At 44.8% G+C, this 20,312-nt stretch overlaps 2 protein-coding genes across 2 annotated transcripts; both read left to right on the top strand.

Annotated features, from left to right (window-relative positions):
- Positions 1-5,055, top strand: RPL26 (ribosomal protein L26). Its single transcript, XM_007457825.1, has 4 exons — positions 1-85; positions 888-1,060; positions 2,196-2,336; positions 4,878-5,055. The coding sequence occupies exons 2-4, from the start codon at positions 893-895 to the stop codon at positions 5,004-5,006; spliced, it is 438 nt and encodes a 145-aa protein (XP_007457887.1). The 5' UTR covers positions 1-85; positions 888-892; the 3' UTR covers positions 5,007-5,055.
- Positions 5,056-5,788: 733 nt separating this feature from the next.
- KRABD2 (KRAB domain containing 2) lies at positions 5,789-11,644 on the top strand. The gene is made up of 3 exons (XM_007457856.1): positions 5,789-5,849; positions 9,105-9,290; positions 10,275-11,644. The coding sequence occupies exons 1-3, from the start codon at positions 5,789-5,791 to the stop codon at positions 11,528-11,530; spliced, it is 1,503 nt and encodes a 500-aa protein (XP_007457918.1). The 3' UTR covers positions 11,531-11,644.
- Positions 11,645-20,312: the final 8,668 nt, after the last annotated feature.

Here is a 20,312-nt window from a genome sequence, read left to right as displayed (position 1 = left end):
CTCGCGAGACCTCTCGGAAACTTACAAAACCGGAAGCTGTGTGTGGATCTCTTTCCTTTTGTGGCCATCGCTGAAGCGCCAACGGGTGAGTTTGCCGGGACAACGCGTATAATCCGCAGCCATCCGTTCACGGGCACGGTGTATCTCGACCCCGGGGGCCCCGATACTGTTCCGGTGGCCTAGTAGCAGCCGGGAAGGGGGGCCAAGATGGTCTCGACCTTTCTCCTAGCTCAAGGCTCGCCGGGGTGGGGAAGGGAGGAGGAAAGAGGATTTGGGGACTTGGAAACGGGAGCTGAAGGGGAGAGGGCCTATGGTGATGGAGTCTGGTCTGGGCAGTGTAGTTTCCTAAAGAATGGTCTCGGGATAGCTTCTTGGTAAATCTACTGAAGTTTCAGACGGCGCTCGCCCATTGGAAGGCTTTTTGGACCCGAGTTATGTGCATTTTCCAGGTTCGGGATGAGGGCCTGATTTCATTCATTTGGGATGGGGCTAAATGTGTTCACGCTCAAATTCGCAGATTAACGTTGGTTGGTCTTTATAAAACGTGATGTGATGTTGAATTGTCAGTCTGCTTTCCCCTAATTCAGCAGAAATATAAGGCCTGTTTTAGCTTCCTTACGTAGTAGTAATGCAGTTTGAGAGTGTAAACAAAAAGTTTAATTACAACAGGTGTGTTGGTAATGGAACGTTCTTCTGTTCCATAAGCAAGTACAGAAAACATCCCAGTAAAGCAATTCACTACAAGCAGTTTTTGATGAAGTTAAAGAATGTGACAGCTTTTGTGAGCATTCTAAACTTGCCAGATGAAATTGTTGCAGTTACTTGTTTGTAAACTGAGTGAGATTTGGTCACTTAAGGGTTTACACCTCTTTTAACTTTTTATTTAGCCGAAATGAAGTTTAATCCCTTTGTGACTTCTGACCGAAGCAAGAACCGGAAAAGGCATTTCAATGCGCCTTCCCACATTCGCAGGAAAATTATGTCTTCCCCTCTTTCTAAAGAGCTGAGACAGAAGTACAATGTCCGATCCATGCCCATCCGGAAGGATGATGAAGTTCAGGTATGTGCCGTGTTCCCGTCATCTTGCCGAATAGCCCACACATTAGGCATAGACGATGGATTGCATTCTGAGAGTGATACATCTGAGACATTGGCTCCCAGAACAGGATTGCAAAAGGAGTTGAGCTGGGGACTAAACAAAAAGTATGCAGCTTTCTTCACCTTTACACTTCGGTGAAAATCAGTTGTCTCAAGCGTCAGATGCAGTCATAATTAAACAGAAGAAAGGGAGTTTGGAACCAGAATCTTAGTTTGGAGTTATCTTTTTCTGGGTATGTTTGGGCATTGGAGAGGCATTTGAGGACCAGTAAGCAATTCTGTGCCTGAATCAAAATCCATATATAAGTTACAACTGAGCTGTAGTTTCATATGATTGTTTGAGAGTACCAGTAAATAATTTGTCAAGTCTATTTAAGTGAAAATGTCTGTTAATGTTTCTTAGCTGTAACTTGCAGCTAGTGATTAAGATTCAAGTAGTCTCTAAAGCAGCTTACACGTTACCAGCATGTCATGAGATGAATAGCCATTTGTCGCTCCTGTGCTGGTGCTAAAATTGCCAGTAGGTTTCAGAGGCAGTCTCCTCTGCTTTCTGCAACTGGGAAGAAACATCTGTTCAGAAGCACTTTGGCAACCTGAGGGTCGTTGGGACTTGCGGGTACAAAACGATGTTAGTTAACCTCAGGGAAAGAAGTGGCCTGTTTCCTTAAATATTAGCTGCTGCCCACTCTTTGGCACTTAGTTGGGCCCTTTAATGGGTTGTGAATTTAATATTTATGGCCTCTTGTTCCCTTTGAGATGGAGTGACAGTTTCCTTGTCAACTTGGTACAAAAAACCAAGGTGGGCTTGTTCCTCGTTTTTAACCTTTTAACAAGCCCACCACTGCTGGTGGGTCATCAGTTGTAGGATGCACTGTCCGTCACTGTAGATTTATATGGAGTGTAGTTTATTTCCAGGTTAATTGAAGCCAGAGATAGAATTATTGGCACATTTCCATTAATGATTAGGTCTTTCAAAATTGGAAGATCCTGTATATCTGATAAAGTGAATGATGTTTACCTGATTCATAGGTTTCCTGATTTTCAAGTTTAATATTCTTTTAACCACATATATCTTCTATTTTTGAATTTGCATTTAGGTTGTACGAGGGCACTACAAAGGGCAGCAAATTGGCAAAGTAGTCCAGGTTTACAGGAAGAAGTATGTCATCTACATTGAACGAGTGCAGCGGGAGAAGGCTAATGGCACAACTGTCCACGTGGGCATTCACCCCAGCAAGGTGGGTGTTTTTAAGAATGCCTGAGAGGAGAGAAGGAAATTTTAACAGTTATTCTGTATGTGTATTTAACGTACCTTTTCCTTAAAAGCTATTAGTAAGCTGATCAATCAATCTAAAAATGAATAGATCTTAAAATATAGGAAATCGGGTAATTTTTAGATGATATGGAGCTGATACCCTGTGTATTAAACAGAATTGAGTAAACAGTAAGGCACATTTACAGCCCTGCAAAGTAGGTATTAAGTCATTTGCAGATGGAAAAAATCTGGACCTCAGAGTCTAGATCCCATTGATAGTGGTATCTAAGCCAAAATAGAAGATAATGGTCTGATTCTCATGTCCTGGACTTTAATGTGAATTCTCCAATATGCTGTCTGATCTCTCTCAATTAAAAAAATATGTTTAATATAAAGGTAATAAATGTGCTTGGTGCCTATTCAGATAATGAGGTGTTCGTTTTTTAAGATCTTGAGTTGGCACCACAAATCTATCTTCAAACTACAGGAAAGTCGAAAGACTAGTACAGCTGTTGCATATCTTTCACCTAGAATTCACAACTACCATTTTCTTTGCCCTTTTCCCTACCCACTAGTGGATTACAAACATCGTGGCACTTCACCTCTAATTACTTCAGTGTGTATCTCTTAAGAGCGAAGACTTTCCCATTCTTTACTACAGTCTTATTTTTGCCCCCAACTAGATGAGCCATTGTCAAGGTCACCAATCCAGTGACCGATTCTTAGTGTTTTATGAACTTAATGCAGCATTTGACAGTTGATCTCCCTCTTTATGGCTCATCTTCATCTCTTATTCCAGACAAACCTCAATATCCAGTTGACTAGTTTGCATGTCAACTTAGATACCCAATCAATATCTCACACCTGACATGTTTAAATTCCTGGTTTTATCCTTGACCCTCTTGCAGTTTGTTACTGTCACTGTGTGTGGCAGCTTTGTCGTAATGGCTCAGGCCAAAATGTCATTATTATATACCCCACATGAGTCGATAAGACCTGTTGACTGATGTCACATTGTATCCAGAATATTGTTACCATCAGAGTGGCCTACAAGATTGATCACCAGCTGCTACTTTTTTTTTTTTTTTAATTTATTTTTGGCTGCATCGGGTCTTCCTTGCAGCGCACACAGGCTTTCTCTAGTTGCGGCGAATGCGGGCTACTCTTCGTTGCGGTGCGCCGGCTTCTCATTGCGGTGGTCCCCCGCTGCTTCTTTTTTTTTTTTTTTAATTTATTTTTGGCTGCATCGGGTCTTCCTTGCAGCGCACACAGGCTTTCTCTAGTTGCGGCGAATGCGGGCTACTCTTCGTTGCGGTGCGCCGGCTTCTCATTGCGGTGGCTTCTCTTGCTGCACAGCACGGGCTCTAGGCACATGGGCTTCAGTAGTTGTGGCTCGTGGGCTCTAGAGTACAGGCTCAGTAGTTGTGGCACACAGGCTTAGTTGCTCCGCGGCACGTGAGATCTTCCCCAACCAGGGCTCGAACCGGTGTCCCCTACATTGGCAGGCCGATTCTTAACCACTGCGCCACCAGGGAAGTCCCATCACCAGCTACTTCTTGATGTCACCTTATTCCACTCTCCGTGTTCTAGTCCACTGGCCTCTTTACTGTTCCTACAGCCATGCTACTCAATGTGTCTGCTGGTTGGCAGCATCACCTGGCAACTTCATAGAATTGTACATTCTTTTCCCAGGTCTACTGAAGCAGAATTTGGGGGTGGGACCCAGGGGTCTATTTTAATAAGCCCTCCAGACACACTCAAATTTGAGAAACACAGCTGTTAAACTTAGAAGTTCTTCTGTCTCTGGACTTCTGTGCTTGCTGTTCTGTTTGGAATACTCTACCCCTCTTATCAAGTCTCTGTTCAAATATAGACCTTTCCATGAGGCTTTGCCTGATCTCGATTATGATTTAGCCCCTGTCCTCCAGCATTCCATCTCATATTAGATATAACCTCCATGGCAGTGGACATTATCTTTTGGTCGCTATGCTATATTTCCAGACCTTGTTCAGTGCTGTCTTTGCCTTCCCTCACCTTCCTCTCTAAGACTAAAATTTATCATAATCTGGGTGTCTTTAGTGACAAATCTGTTGGAAAAAGGTCTGTTCTATGACTTCACTAAAGGTTTTGCAGGTTGAAGCATGTGTGAAGGCTACATTTAATTTCCGACCTTGTACTAACGTTACTATAGAAACAAAAATGTGTGTGACTTTGTTAGCTTATAAAAGAGTGGAATAATTGAAACGTTTTGCAGTAGAAAAAGAAGCTGATTTTCTAATAAAGCACAGAAGAGGACGTGAGAAGAACCGCCAGTGCCACGTTGCCTTCTCCTTTGTTGGCCGAGCATTAGTGAACATTTAAATTTAAGCCAGGTTTGGGGGTAAGGAATCATTTCTGGCGCTTCAGAGTGTTTAGGTATCCACTCCCACAGGTGTGGGGAATGGCACTGAATGTTGGCCTTCCCATGTGTTCTGTGTTGGTAATTGTTTAAAGCTCAGGAGCATATTTTCTTATTTGTCTGCAGGTGGTTATCACCAGACTAAAACTGGACAAAGACCGCAAAAAGATCCTCGAACGTAAAGCCAAGTCTCGCCAAGTAGGGAAGGAAAAGGGCAAATATAAGGAAGAAACAATTGAGAAGATGCAGGAATGAAGTGATCTTGTATACAACTTTCATTAAAAACTGTTAAAATGAAGAGTCTTTGTTTATGTGTGGTGCTTTGAGACGCCGACTAGATTTCGGTGGGTCGGTTTTCAGGGAAGTTCAGGTGATGTTAGCTATCTAGGGGCAGACTACCCTTATCTTGTGGCTTGATTCCAGTAATGAAAAGTACTGTTTAGAGAGAGTTGGTTTTTTAACCAACTTTGAGCATCAGTTCTTTTTTTTAAAAAAATATTTACTTTTAGCTGCGTTGGGTCTTCGTTGCTGCGCTTGGGCTTCTCATTGCGGTGGCTTCTCTTGTTGGGGAGCACGGGCTCTAGACCACAGGCTCAGTAGTTGTGGCACACGGGCTTAGCTGCTCTGCAGCATGTGGGATCTGCCAGGACCAGAGCTCGAACCCGTGTCCCCTGCATTGGCAGGCGGATTCTTAACCACTGCGCGACCAGGGAAGTCCCAAGCATCAGTTCTTTAATGACTGAAATGCTTTCTAACAATATTCCGAAATCGGGACTAATAAAATAGTGATTTTCTTTTACAGCAAGCAGCAGCACTTTGCGGTAAAGCTGAATACCCGAGGACCCTTTACCACTTTGTTTTCTGCACTGACGTTGTGAGTGCTGTTAGACCAAAATGAATCTTTAGCTTACAGTCTGAAGCAAGAAGTGCTCAACTAAAATGCAGTTTCTCCTAGAGGATTAAGCGATACCGTGCACAGAGTAATTGTTGGCAACACCCTTCTCACTTTAGACTTAAGCATTTAAACGTGTAGGACGATGAATGGGGTTTACTTTCCAGGCTGGAAGCGAGCATTTATCTTGGAGCCTTTACGACAACGTGGGGAAATAGGTGACCAATTTTGCCGCCGCCGGAGACCTGAGTTAGTGGCTGGCTTAGCCAAGGTCGCACCTGGGCCGGCCCTAGCTATCACCTCAGTGATCTCACTCACCGCAGCTTCCGCTGAGCACCCTGCAGGCTGGGCAGGACCCCGGAACACAGCCTTCGTAACCGAGAAAAGGAGTAAGGTTTCTACCCGCCGCGGCGTCTGCGGACTGCCCCTCGGGAGGGGCGGGGCTTCCGGCCGGCGTGGAGCCGCTTCCGGCCGGCACGGCCGGCCTCCGCCGCCGTGGGCCCACGCGGGCGAGAGAGGACCGGGCGGTGCTGGCGGACGCAGCCGTGGATGGGGCGGACTCCTGACCCTGCGGCCCTGGCGTATTCCTTTTCCCTTCCGGACCTCCCTCTCCTGCAAAACCACCCGGATCGGCCTCTCTTCCCGCTGGCCTGGCTCATTCATTTCACTCCTCCCCCGGAGTTGGCCGCCCTTGGAGGAGTGGGCGGGCCCGACTAGCAGGCGGAACCCTCGTGGCACCTGGCGCGGTGGTGGCGAGACCGCGGAACCCAAGACGGCACAAAGGACTTGATGCCCGAACCAGGTTTTCGGGAATAATCGGGAGTTTGTATTGTGGAAGGTGCGGGGACACTGCACTAAGTGCATTATCTGCATTATCACCGAGTCTTCCCAACAACTCGTTGTGATGGAGAGTGGTATTCTCCCCACTTTATAGTTGTGGAAAATGAAGCCTGAGTAACTTTGCCCAGCCTACTCACACAGTAAATGATAGCGTCAGAAATTGACTTACCATGCCTCTGCAATGCCTCTCTTCTATACCTGTAAGCCACGTGTTTGACAAATGCCCTTTGAACATCTTTCGTCTCAGCTCTGTAGTCATCTGCCCTCTGAGGGGATACAGCGAGGTAGAAGCCTCAGCCCCTGCCTTCTAGGTTTGTACACCTGAACCAGTCGATTGAAAATGCAAAGCGCTCCAGTGAGTGGTGCAGGCTGTTCAGAGGCAGGAGAGATGGCAGTCAGCTGGAGTGCATCAGGAAGGATGCTGATTTGAGCTGGGTGTGACTTGGAAGAACCTGTTCCACTTCCGGGACAGCCAAAGCGAAGACTCGCAGGTGGGTGAGGAAGGAAGATCTTTCCAGTTTTCTCTAAACAAGCTCATTTATCAGCCCACCAGCACAGATCACACCAGGAAGTTAGCCGTCTTTCTTTGGGGCCTCGTTTCTTTCCTTTTGCTTTAGAACAGGTGTTGAAAACTCAAGTAACTACAGGGGTGGGCAGCTAAGGTGAATAGTTAGTAGCTGGCTTAAAGACTGTGGGAAACAGAGTGTAGACTGTCTAAAGGGAGTGGCTGCCTCTCTACTCCAGCCAGTCGTTGCCAAGTAGCAAAGCTCCCAGTATGACTGGATCGTCCCATTTTTCATGAAAGCCAGAAGCCTAGATTTTTATATGAACTCCCCAGTCTGTAAATATAGGTAAACCATTCAATTTTTAAAAAACAAACACTGGGTAGACTAACCAACATATGTCTATTAGCCAAATGTGACTCTAGGGCTGTGCTTTAGAATTTCATGGTATAGGGTAAGGACCATTTCTCATATTAAAGACTGAGATTTTTCCATCTTTTGATTATAAACTATTTCTAGTGTGTCTTCTTCATTCTTTTATAGGATGGAGGTGAGGCCTTTCCTTCCCGTGTAGTTCCTTGAAGGGCCTCAAATAGCAGCCAGTGCAGCCAATTTCTGAGAGATGCTGGTTTCAGTGAGGAGTCTGGAAGGTGCTCCTCCTGGATCCCGTTGAATATCTTGTGGTTTCAAGTCTCTTCTAAGGACTGTGGGATGATAATACATATTCTTTGGGAAACAAAGCCCCATGTCAATGATTATATGGCACTGGTGGATGAAACAGACTGGTTTATTTACTGCAGGACTTCTCAGAGCCTTTAAAAATGTCAGTTTGCACTGAGGGTCTTGAGCTCAGGCTTAAAGAGCATATTATAAACATTCTGTTTCTTCGATCCTGAAATGCATATTTTTCACCTTTAAAAAATCTGGATGTGTGGGCAATTCCCTGGCAGTTCAGTGGTTAAGACTCTATACTTCCACTGCAAGGGGCACAGGTTCAATCCCTGGTTGGGGAACTAAGATTCCGCATGCCGCGCAGCGTGGCAAAAAAAAAACAGCTGGATGTGTTCATTTAATATAGGGACTCAGTTTTTCCTCTCAAAAGAAAATTGTCATTATGTCAGTGGTTTTACAGTTAGTAGTGTCTTTAGAATCAGGAATGTTCCATGCTTAACCAGTGATGCCAGTCGAGGGAATTCGAAGACTTTTTAGTGGCGGACATTCAGGATCTGGAAGCAGGCTCAGCTTAACTGAGACTCTTGCTCAGAGCTTTTAATTGTTTCCATCGGGACCTCCCTGGTGGTCCAGTGGTTAAGACTCCACACTCCCAGTGCAGGGGGCCCGGGTACCATCCCTGGTCAGGGAACTAAATCCCATATGCATGCCACACCAAGATCCCGTGTGCCACAACTAAGACCCAGCATGGCCAAACAAATAAATATTAAAATATATATACATATTTTAAAATGTTTCCATCTTTCTTTGCTTCTCAGGATTCTGCCCTACCCCTCAGCTCTTCATCTGATGGCTGGCATCTCGGGGATCTTGTTTTCCTAAGATTATTGGAATTCCTGTGATCATCACATGAACTCTTCCCCTGGCCTCATCACCATCCTGTGTTCCAGAGTTGTTCTAACTAAGGAACCTTGGTTTAGACACCTGAGTATCAAGTTCTCTTCCAGAGAAATTCTCCAATCTTGGTGGAGTGTGGACTCCATTTGGGGTACCTCTTTGGCATGATAATCTCCTGACATATCTCTATGTCCCTAGATGTAATCTTTTCATTTCTGGAAACAGGCCCTGCTGCCTTGTCAGAACCATCAAGACTGTACCTGAAAGTGTCTCCCGGCCTTAGAGTGCTCAAGTTCTCTTGGACTCTCTGCTTTGTTCTGGAAATATGTGGGCTCCAGCTCAGGCAGTGTCAAAACAGGTCAGGCCTACAGACCTCCCAGGAGGACAGAACCCCTCTTCCTCACCCACGTAGCTGGACTCATCTTGCTGGATATGAGACCTTTCCTCTCCCTCTGTTATCTTTTCTTTGTGTAGTACTCACATGACTGACATTCAGTCGTGCATGTGGGCACGCCTTTGTTCCCAGTACCTCGACTGTCTCTTTCCTAGTCCTGCTGCAGCTACTCCTTAGCCCAGGACCCGAGACAGAACCGCCCCTGTGGCAGCAGCTGGTGTCATTTCAGGAGGCAGTGACGTTTGAGGATGTGACCAGAGATTGGAAGTGTCAAGAGGCCTCTCAGAAGGATTGCAGCAGGGACACAATGCTGGACAGTTGCAAGAAGCCAGTCCCTCAGCGTAAGGACTTGTCTTCATTTACTAATCCTGTGTACAATCGATGGGGAAAACCATCATTTAAAAATATCCCAGGAATTCCCTGGCCGTCCTGTAGTTAGGACTCCACGCTTCCACTGCAGGGCATCCGGTTTCGATCCTTGGTCGGGGAACTAAGATTCCCCTCCGCCCTCCCCCGACAACCCCGCTGCAAGCCACGTGGTGCGGCCAAAAAAATCCCCAAAAAATCCCACCGCGTTCTCCTTGAGTCTCCTAAAATGAGGACAGACTCTTCAGCCAGCCGAAATTAAGTTGATTGTGGGAAAGCTAAAAAGCTGCCTCTGGTGCTAACTTCAAGTTCACAACTTACTATTGTCATGTGGGTTCCTTCTAGCAACGTTCTCCCATTTATATTATTTTAAAAGGAATGGAGGATGAGATATCAGACTATTATTGCCTTAGGCATTTCCATTTATCCTCTCCTTTTCAGTTAGCAAAGACGAATTAATAGGTTTCACTGTTTGAGCTAACAGTTTTATTAATTACTCTGTCTAAAGTCAAAAATTACTACATATCTGTGTATATATCTTGCTGATTTAAAATTCTGTTGACATGGCTCTGGTTATGAATGGGCCCAGTGGGCCCTCTAGTTATCTTTATTCTTTGTTTATTTATTTGGTTGTGCCTGATCTTTGTTGCGGCAGGTGGGCTCCTTAGCTGTGGCATGCGAGCTCTTAGTTGTGGCATGCATGTGGGATCTAGTTCCCTGACCAGGGATTGAACCCGGGGCGCCTGCATTGGGAGCGCAGAGTCTTAACCACTGTGCCACCAGGGAAGTCCCTCTAGTTATCTTTCTTCTGTTACTGCTTTATACCATTACTTTAGTAATCTTTCTTCCATATGTTCAAAAATCAGATGAAAGAGATAATGAGGAACTTCAGAGGGAAAGTCTTCCAGATGGAATATCAGCAAATTTAACCTTGTTCTGTTTCTTTCTACATTTCTTAGGATCCTTCTTACAGTTCTCCATGATGCCACAGAGAGCCGGAAATGATCCCCCTGGGGTTTCAAATCCAAGTGAAATGGAAAAGGAGATAAGTAACATGAGAGAAAAGTTTCTCATCAGCGTGACAAAGTTAGTGGAAAGCAAAAGTTACAACAGCAAGGTATTTTCCAAAGAAAAGTACTTTCAAACAATAAAGGAAGTGAAAGAAGCTAAGGAGAAGGGGAGGAAGTCATCACGTGATTATCGCCGTGCAGCAAAATATGACGTGATCTCTGTACAAGGCACAGAGAAACTAATAGAGGCTACTCACGGAGAACGAGATCGAATACGGTATTATGTACACAAGGAAGAGCTGTTTGACATTCTTCATGACACACATCTCAGTATTGGCCATGGCGGGAGGACGCGCATGCTCAAGGAGCTTCAAGGAAGATATGGGAATGTCACCAAAGAAGTCATTGTCTTATATCTGACTCTGTGTAAACAGTGCCACCAGAAGAACCCAGTATCCAAGAGAGTCCTCCCACCCAAGCCCATGCCATTTAAGGACATTGACTCCAGATGCCAAGTTGAAATCCTTGACATGCAGTCAAATGCTGATGGTGAGTTCAAGTTTATTTTATATTACCAGGACCGCTTGACCAAGTTTATTATTTTACGGCCATTAAAAGCCAAACAGGCCCATGAGGTGGTCGCTGTCCTGTTGGATATTTTCACAATTCTTGGTACACCCACGACGTTAGAATCTGACAGTGGTTTGGAGTTCACAAACCAGGTTGTCAGTGAGCTCAATGAGGTATGGCCAGACCTAAAGATTGTCCCTGGTAAGTACCACCCTGGCCAAGGCCAGGGCTCCCTGGAGCGAGCAAGCTGTGATGTCAAGAACATGCTAAGTGCCTGGATGCAGAGTAACCATTCACATCACTGGGCCGAAGGCCTGCGATTCATGCAGATGGTGAGGAATCAGGCCTTTGATGTTTCCTTGCAGCAAAGTCCATATGAGGCGATGTTTGGTTGTAAAGCCAAATTTGGACTCTATTCCTCACACTTACCCCGGGAAACCGTGGCTGTTTTACAAACAGAAGAAGAACTAGAAATTGCTGAAGAACAGCTAGAAAGCAGCCTTTGGATCAGGCAGGAGGAGAGAGCTGAGGTCGGAGCAGACCGATCTGACATGGATGAGGACGTCAATTCCACTCCTCCCAAAGCTGCAGAGCCCAGCACCTCCCAAGGGGCCCCAGGTCTCTTCTGCTGGTGAACAGACACCTGCCTCTGGGCACCGTGTAGCCACCTGAGAACTGTTGCCAAGGCCCCAGATGAAAGGAGTGAAGGCCACACTCTCAGGAAAGCTGTCCATGGTAGTCCTGGCTCACAGGGGGAAAGCAACTTGGGTCTCTGATCTCGGGCTGCCATAAAAAATTACCACAAATATGGAGGCTTAAAACAACAGCACTTTCCTCTCCCATAGTTCTGGAGGCTAGAGGTCTGAAATCAAGGTGTTGGTAGGGTTCGTCCCTTCTGGAGGCTCTGAGGGAGAATCCATTCCATGCCTTTCTCCTTTGGTGGCTGCCAGCAGTCCTTGCATGCCTTGGCTTAGAGTAGCACAAATCCAGTCTCTGCCTCGTCTGCACATGGGTCTTCATGTGGCCTTCTCCCCTCTGTCTGTGTGCTCCTTTTCTGTCTCTTACAAGGACACTGTTGGAAACCAAATCTATGTCATTGGACTTAAGGCCCATCCTAATTGAGGATCTCATCTCCAGATCCTTTTTATTTACTTTTGGCTGCATTGGATCTTCGTTGCTGCGAGTGGGCTTTCTCTAGTTGCGGCGAGCTGGGTCTACTCTTTGTTGCAGTGTGCAGGCTTCTCCTTGCCGTGGCTTCTGTTGTTGCAGAGCACGGTCTCTAGGTCTGTGGGCTTCAGTAGTTGTGGCACACGGGCTCAGTAGTTGTGACACATGGGCTCAATAGTTGTGGCTCGCGGGCTCTAGAGCACAGGCTCAATAGTTGTGACGCACAGGCTTAGTTGCTCCATGGCATGTGGGATCTTCCCGGACCAGGGCTCGAACCCGTGTCCCCTGCATTGGCAGACGGATTCTTAACCACTCTGCCACCAGGGAAGTCCCTCAAGATCCTTAATTTCATCTGTGAAGACCCTTTTTCCAAGTAAGGTCACATTCACAGGTGCTAGGGGTTTGGACTTGGATGTATCTTTTTGGGGGGCTGCAGTTCTACCAACTACAGTTAATGGAAGAGTATGTTTGCCTGCAGAACATGAACTGATGGGGTCTGAAGCCTGTAGAGCTGGTGGGACTGCCTTACATATATCTAGTGCCTGTTCCTGCTTCTAGACACATAACCCAAAAGATGGGGGCATCAGAGAAAAAGATGTAGGTGAAGGACAAATAACGAGAAGAAAAGAGGTTGATCTAACATGACCCAGAGATTGCCTGCCCCACCAGGCAATCAAGTTTCCTGCTTCAAGAGAAATCTGATGTACCATGCCCACTCTCAGAATGGCACCCACAGGGATTATTGTGTGATGTGTCTGAAACATATTTTAAAAATAGGTCAAAATTAAGGCATGGCTGGGATTTGGGTCTGAGTCTGCCAGTTTTCTATACCTCAGGCATGGCACAACATGTATTCTTGGAAAGGGTCAGTGCATTCCAGGAAGTGACTAGTAGCAGGGAAACAACTAAGCACTCCAGAGCAAAATACAAAAGTTGGCCTGAGGTCACTGCTCCAACCAGAGAAGAATAGAGCAAAGGCCAGTCTGGGTCATAGTTCAGAGTAAAGGGAAGAGTAATGCCCAGGATCTGTGCACTGCTTTATTCTGAAGGCCTGGAAGAGTACATAGCCCATCAGAGGTGTTCAGTAAGGGTTTGCTGCGTGAACAAATGATTCTTCAGAGATGGACACTGGGAAGGAGAAGGGGCCTGCAGTCCCTCATTCTCCCGTTCATTCTTCCTGCATCTCAAAACCATTCTGATTGCCCCTGGCACTGGTTTCCTCTTCTGAAAGAGGCAAGAACAGTCCTGATGCCGCCTACCTCAAGGGGTCTTTGTGAAAGACAGTGAGATAATGCATGTGAAGTTCTAGATGTGAGTTGTCCTTGCTATCAGCAGATCTTATCCTCCTTGTGAGCTTTGGAGATCTCTGTCCGTTGCCATTCCTTTGCTGATTAAACAGTGTTAAGCTGGATATCCAGGAAGGCTGCATTATTATTAGAAAGGAGATGATATCACTTTCCAGCTTGTTTGGGGGGGACCAGAATCTTGCTCTATCCTTGGCCAGCACCTCACGTTCCATCCTTTGTATCACTCAGGCTAGCAGGGCCTTGGAGGCCCAACTCCACTGATGTTGCCAGCCCTCCCCGCATGCTGACTTCCTGGTTGCGGAGCAAACCAGGAACCACATCATCAACTCGTGTGGGTGAGAGGTGAAATGAGGCATGACACTACTGCCTTTTCCGGGGGTGGCCACAAATAACCTAGGCTTCCGGAGCTGCCGCATCTGTCTTCCTTTGGTCCTTAGGGTCGCAGTGGAGAGCGGGAGTGGACACATAGACCCGGTCCAGCCTTACTCTGCATTAACACATTTCAGCATCTGGAACAGAACTGACTGCTTTCAATTTGCAAATATATTTTGTCCACCTAATGTTTTTGTTTGTTTGGTTTTCTTGTTTGTTTGTTTTTGTTTTTTGTGGTACGCGGGCCTCTCACTGTTGTGGCCTCTCCCATTGCGGAGCACAAGCTCTGGACACGCAGGCTCAGCGGCCATGGCTCACGGGCCCAGCCGCTCTGCGGCATGTAGGATCTTCCCGGACCGGGGCACGAACCCGTGTCCCCTGCATCGGCAGGCAGACTCTCAACCACTGCACCGCGCCACCAGGGAAGCCCACACCTAATGTTTTTTAAATGTAAAAAATTAATTGCCATCACTTTCAAAACAGATTTCATATAAAAATCTGGATGTCCAGCACCTCTTGAAAACTTGGAAGATCTGGCCCCCCGCATCTTTGCACGGCAGCAGAGGACCAAGTGGTGACCCCCAGGAAGCAGGCCTGCGTTCTACACTTGGCCACCATCTGGGCCATTCCAGCATTTTTGCATATGCATTTCTGTGGCCTGTTGCTAAAGAAAGGCAAATGAAGTCAGAATGTGAATAAAGGCCAGAAACAGACCCATGCCTCTAGGAATTTATGATAAAAGGGGCATTTTACAACTGGGAGGGGTTGTATTATTCAGTTAATGGTGCTGGTCAATTATACCTCAATTTAAAAAAATAATGGTGCTGGATCATATAGCTATCCAGCTGGAAAAAAATGAAATCTGATCCCTAAATATAAAGAACAAAACTAAAAGATATTGGGGGAAAAGGAGATTTGGGGGATCTTGGAATGGAGAAAGCCATAAAAGAAAAGGTTACTAGGCTACATAAAAATTTTAAATATCTATGAAAAATAATACCTTTAAAAAAGTGAGGAAAAGATAAATGACAGGCTGTAAGAAAATATTTGCAACATCTAAAACAGACATAAGGGACTGTCAACTGAAAAATGCATAACCTAAAAGTTGAGAATTATGGTTTATTCAGCAGACTTACTGAGGACTTAAGCCTGGGATACAGCTTCTCAGATAGCTCTGAGGGCCTGGTCCATAGAGGTAAGGGAGGAGCCAGGATATATAGCAGTTTTTGCAAAAACAAAAAAACAAAAAACAAAAAAACCCAAAATAGGTAATCAAACATCAAAAGATTACTGCTAATTTTTTAAAAAGACAGACATCTCAAGTTAATGAATTTAGCACTTTTCTATGTATGGGAAGATGCAAGAGTCTATTGAAATTAGCCCTTTGATACGCATCTTAACTAGGGACCAGTATCCTGTTTTGCTCCATCCTGAATCTCCTCAGGGTGCACAGTCGTGGGCAGCCGCAGGGGCTCATGACTTGATGGTCACAACATCCTTTGTTTACTGATACTGCAGGCAACATTCTTTGTGCACAGAACCTAATTTTTAAAAGAGCACTTATAAAAAAAAAAAAAAAAAAAGAGCACTTATAAATTAATGAGAAGAGCAGCCAAAAGGAAAGAGCAGAGGTTAACTGCAGAAGAAAAACAAACGGGTAGCTGTGCCCCGGTGCAGCTGTGGTGGGATGGAAGCACACTGGACTTGTAATCAGATCAGGGCTGTCCATTTATATGAAACATTCAAGTTATTTGAGGGTTTTTTTTCTGCCATGCATGGGGGAGAGGAGAAAAATGTTTAGTGATACTGTCTTGTTTTAACAGATATCTGACTGATAAGGAACTACAGTAATAGTTATACTGTATTCAGAACAGCAGTTTTCATTTCCTGGGGCTGCTGTAACCAACTGAGGGGCACAAAAATTTATTGTGTCACAGTTCTGGAGGTCGTTAAGTGTGAGACCAAGATGTCAGCGTTGGTTCCTTCTGATTGCTGTGAGGAAGAATCTGCTCCAGGCCCCTCTTTTAGCTTCTGGCGGCCTCAGGTGTTCCTTGGCTTGTAGATGACATTCTCCCTATGTCTTCACATCATCTTCCCTCTGTGCGTATCTGTCTCTGTGTCCAAATTTCCCCTTAGCATAGCGGATTAAGGCCCACCCTTAATGAGCTCACTTTAACATGATCATCTGCAGAGACCCCATTTCCAAATAAGGTCATATTCACAGGTACAGGGCAGGAGATGGGGGTTAGGACTAAAGCATCTTTGGGGTGACACAGTTCAACCCATATAGCAGGAGCCAATCAGTATGACAGTTTTTTAAGAGGTAGTTTTCATGAGGTATGGCAACAATTTCCAAAGTCTTAGAAGACTTACAAAACCCTCCTGTTTAAATGATACTTACAAGGGCAGATTTATTCTGACAGAAGACAGAAGAGTTGCCAGTTACAAACATTCATACAAATATCCAATATCAATTCTTGAGAAAGATCTTAATTTAATAACTTGTCCAACTAGATTATTTGGCTTTGTTTTGTTTGTTTTGGCGGAGTCCTAACCACTGTACCGCCAGGGAATTCCCCTTGGCTTAATTTTAAAATGCATCGTCCGCAGGAGAGAGGGAATATTGCCATATCTTTTCTGAGGCTCCTTTTGTTAATTATGAAGACTTACATTTTTAAACATTTTTTAAGGCTAATCTCTGGGATTCTGTTCTGTGGCCTATGGAACTTGATTTTACTAGGAAAAGTAAATGGAGAATGGGCTAAAGATGATTTGACTTAACAGTGAAGTGAGGATCCTGCAGCATTTTTTCCCCACAGCCTCAAGCCTGTAAACTTGATACGTAACCTTGAACAAATCCCCTGAGCTCAAAGCTCGCCTGTAAAATGGGGATGATGATAATAATAATCCCAATTGTGATAAAGTGTGTGAGAGAGGATGGGCATGGGGGGAGGGGCTTGTTTTCCGTCCAGTTTAGGGAGCTTTCACAGAGCTCCGTCTCTACCCAGGATGACCAGCCAAACTAAGGCAAGTCCTTTCCTCCAAAAAAAAAAAAAAAGAGATTTGGAGGCAGGAAAGCAGCCAACGTGGGCAAGTCCTATTCGATTCTGTGCTGGCCTGGGTCCTCCCTCTTGGCTTCTGCCACTGGCACAAGGTTCAGTGCCCGCTGCCTATTCACACGTCCAGCCACATTCCAAGCCACAACCCTGTCCTGGAGCCCTGGGTCAGGACACGCTCAACCCTTCAAGGCTGAATGCACCTCGGTTCTCCATCTGACCCCGGAGTGGTTCAGGAGTGCAGTGGACAGAGCAACTCTGGTTTTCAAACACACTTCTGTTGTGGTCAGAACACTTCACATGAGATCTACCTCCCTTAACAAACTTGAAGTGTATTGTTGACTATAGGCGGAGTGTTGTATAGCAGATCTCTAGGATTTAATCATCTTGCATAGCTGAAACCTTATACCCCCTTGAATAGCAACTCCCCATTTCCCCCCTCCCCCCAGCCCCTGGCAACCACCAGTCTCCGCGTCCATGTGTTTGACTATTTTAAAAAATACTTTACGTGAGTGGGAGTGGAATCACACAGTGACTGTGGCTTATTTGATTTAGCATAGTGTCCTCGAGTTTCATCCATGTTGTCACATATAGCAGGATTTTTTAATTTTTTAAGCCTGAATAAAATAAACTTCCATTATACGTACACCACATATTCTTTATCCATTCATCTGTCAGTACATACTTAGATTGTTTCCACATCTTGGCTATTGTGAATAATGCTGCAGCAAATGTGAACGTGCAAATATAGATCCTGATTTCAATTCTTTTGGATAAATATGCAGAAGTGGGGTTGCTGGATTATGTTTTTTTAATTTCTATTTTTAATTTTCTGAGGAACCTCCATGCTGTTTTAATAGCAGCTGCATCATTTTACATTCCCACCAACACTGTACCAGAGTTCCAGTTTCTCCACATCCTTGCCAACACTCACTTAGCTTTTGTTTGTTTTTAGTAATACCATTCCGAACAGGTGTGAGGTGATATCTGCTGTGTGGCATGCGGGATCTTAGTTCCCCAACCAGGGATCAAACCTGTGCCCCCTGCAGTGGGAGCACAGAGTCTTAACCACTGGACTGCCAGGGAAGTTCCCCTTTGCCTAGTCTTTAATTGGTCTATTTGTTTTTTTTGCTTTTGAGTTGAAGGAGTTCCTTAAATATTTTGAATATTAACCGCTTATCAGATATATGGCTTGCAAATATTTTGAGAGAAGATGGGAGACTCAGAGATTAATGCTTTAGTGAATATTTTCCACTTATGACTTTATCAAAACTAGCCTAATATTGTGGAATAGAATCTGCTTTTTCTGCAGCTGTAGGGGAAGAAAAAACATTTTCTTTTGATATTTCTGAGATTCTATTCCCGGTAGTTTTTGGAGTCTACACATTGGAATGTCATTAGTTAGCCCTGAGACAGGAAGGGGGAGGTGTCTGAGAAGCTCAGACTTAAACTCTTGCTTCCAAATTATTCTGCATGCTTTCTAGACATTTGTGCAACAGACCATTTAAAGCATGGTCTGCCAAGGTGAGCTGCAACACTGTGTGGGCCAGTTACCTCTGCCTAGTTATTTTAACCTTTTCAGATTTGGTGCCTTTGGGTTGTATCAATAGGATTTTAAGGGGAAACATTTTGGTGGGGAGGGGAGCCATTTTTAAATATGTGACTTACACATCTTTCCTTTTGTTTGAGAGAAATTTTCCAGAAATTGATTTGAAACCTGAGATACTTTGAAATATAAAAGAGTAAGAACCCTCTGTTGTGCACAAGTTAGCCGATGACAGAATAAGTTTGTCCCTGGAATCTTCTTCTGAATTTTATCCAAAATTCTATTCCTTTGAATTATTGAAACTTGGTTTCTTTTTTTTTGGTTCCTGGTTCCACGTTATCATTGTTATCTTGGCACTAATCTTTGTTTACCCAGGCTCTGATATTTTTACCCCAGAATTAATTACCCCAGATGGTCTGCTCTGCTGTGTTTTCCTAGCAAACAAAGTGGACAGGAAATCTGAGCTTCCTGAGGCAGTTGGCTTTCCGCTTTAATATGAGGCTTTGCCTTTTACAGACGCATTTATCTTATGTCTACTTTTCTTACTTATAATTGATTAAATATATGTATTTTTTGGTTTAGATCTAATTATATTTTCTCTTTTTCCATTTGAAATTTGGTCCTGACATTTTGTCTTTTGCTTCCCCAAGTCTCCTTTGTAGAATCTTCCTGTTCTATTTAATTTGAACTGGTAGATCGTTTCTGTCGAGCAGCTCCTTGTTCAGAATAACTTCTCTGCTGGTCTAGGGTTTCTTTTCACTTTTAGACACTTCCCTTGACGTGACTAGCAGATGAGGTCTTATCAGCCTTTCCTCCTTGGGTTTTGCACAGGTGGGTCATGCAGCGACCAGGTGTTTGCGCCCCTCTTTGCTCTTCTTTGGAGGATGTCCCCTTTCCCTATGCTTTTCTCCTGATGCAGTGACAGGAATCCTGCCTTAATTGCAGGGACCCCCTAGGATCTTGCCTCAACACTTAACCCACATCACCAGTAATAACCCTGAAACACTGTCTCTGCCCTCAGTGGAGTGGAGGGCGCCAGTCCTGACACCTGGCAGCTGCCACCCTTCCGCATCTCCAGATGCAGGTGTTCTCTGTATCAGGGAGAGAGCCTCCTTGAAATCTATCAGTCTTGGCTTTCCCTCTTGCATCTCTCCTCACCCACCCACTTCTCTAGCCTATCTCTTTCATCCATCCATTTGACATTTATAAACACCAGCCATGTGCCAGGCATCATACTGGTTTACCATCAAGTCATTGGTCGTGATAGAGAGTGCTAAATGCTGAAATAGGGCACAAAGCAAAGATTTACAAGGGATCCACACAAAGGTCACTTAAGCTGAGTTTTGAAGGACTGTTTGCAGTTCACCAGTGAACATTCTCCATTCTGCCTCCTTTGCATCAGAGGACTTCTTACAGGGGAAATAGACTTGGTAAGATCCTCAGTAGAAAAACCTGGCAGATACCACCTTAACGCAGTGATCAAATGAGCATCCCATCATTGTTGGTACAACTACTGGTGCCTCCTGATATGATGCACTGAGAAGAACACAACGACATTTCTCTGATGTTTCTACCAAAAATGCATCACCCGAATATAATTATGAAGAAACATGAAACCAACCCAGATGGAGGGGCATCCTACAAAATAACTGGTCAATGTTAGGAACACAAAGAAAGACTGAGAAACTTGCAGTTAAAGTAGGCGAAAAAGACATGACAAATGAATTCAGTGCATGATCCAGGACTTTCTTTTCAGTGGACATCACTGGGACAGTTGGCAAAACCTGATATTATATTATTATATCAATGTTAATTTCCTGATATTGAGACTTGTGCTGTGTTTATGGAAGAGAATGTCCTTGTTTTTAGGAAATACACACTGAAGTATTGGGAGGGAAAGGGGCATCATGTCTGCGACTTAAATGGTAAAGAAAAATAAATGTGTATGTGTGTGTGTGTGCATGTGTGT

The sequence above is a fragment of the Lipotes vexillifer genome, unplaced genomic scaffold (assembly GCF_000442215.2).
Source record: "Lipotes vexillifer unplaced genomic scaffold, Lipotes_vexillifer_v1.1 scaffold611, whole genome shotgun sequence".
NCBI lineage: Eukaryota > Metazoa > Chordata > Mammalia > Artiodactyla > Lipotidae > Lipotes > Lipotes vexillifer.
This window is presented reverse-complemented; position numbering and strand designations above follow the sequence as displayed.

Bases quoted from the DNA above. Each gene is read 5' to 3' on its own strand.
- RPL26 (XM_007457825.1), top strand. From the start codon at position 893: ATGAAGTTTAATCCCTTTGTGACTTCTGACCGAAGCAAGAACCGGAAA. The intron at 1,061-2,195 runs GTATGTGCCGTG...ATTTGCATTTAG, and splicing joins GGAAGGATGATGAAGTTCAG to GTTGTACGAGGGCACTACAA. The intron at 2,337-4,877 runs GTGGGTGTTTTT...ATTTGTCTGCAG, and splicing joins TGGGCATTCACCCCAGCAAG to GTGGTTATCACCAGACTAAA.
- KRABD2 (XM_007457856.1), top strand. From the start codon at position 5,789: ATGAATGGGGTTTACTTTCCAGGCTGGAAGCGAGCATTTATCTTGGAG. The intron at 5,850-9,104 runs GTGGGGAAATAG...TCTCTTTCCTAG, and splicing joins CTTGGAGCCTTTACGACAAC to TCCTGCTGCAGCTACTCCTT. The intron at 9,291-10,274 runs GTAAGGACTTGT...TACATTTCTTAG, and splicing joins CAAGAAGCCAGTCCCTCAGC to GATCCTTCTTACAGTTCTCC.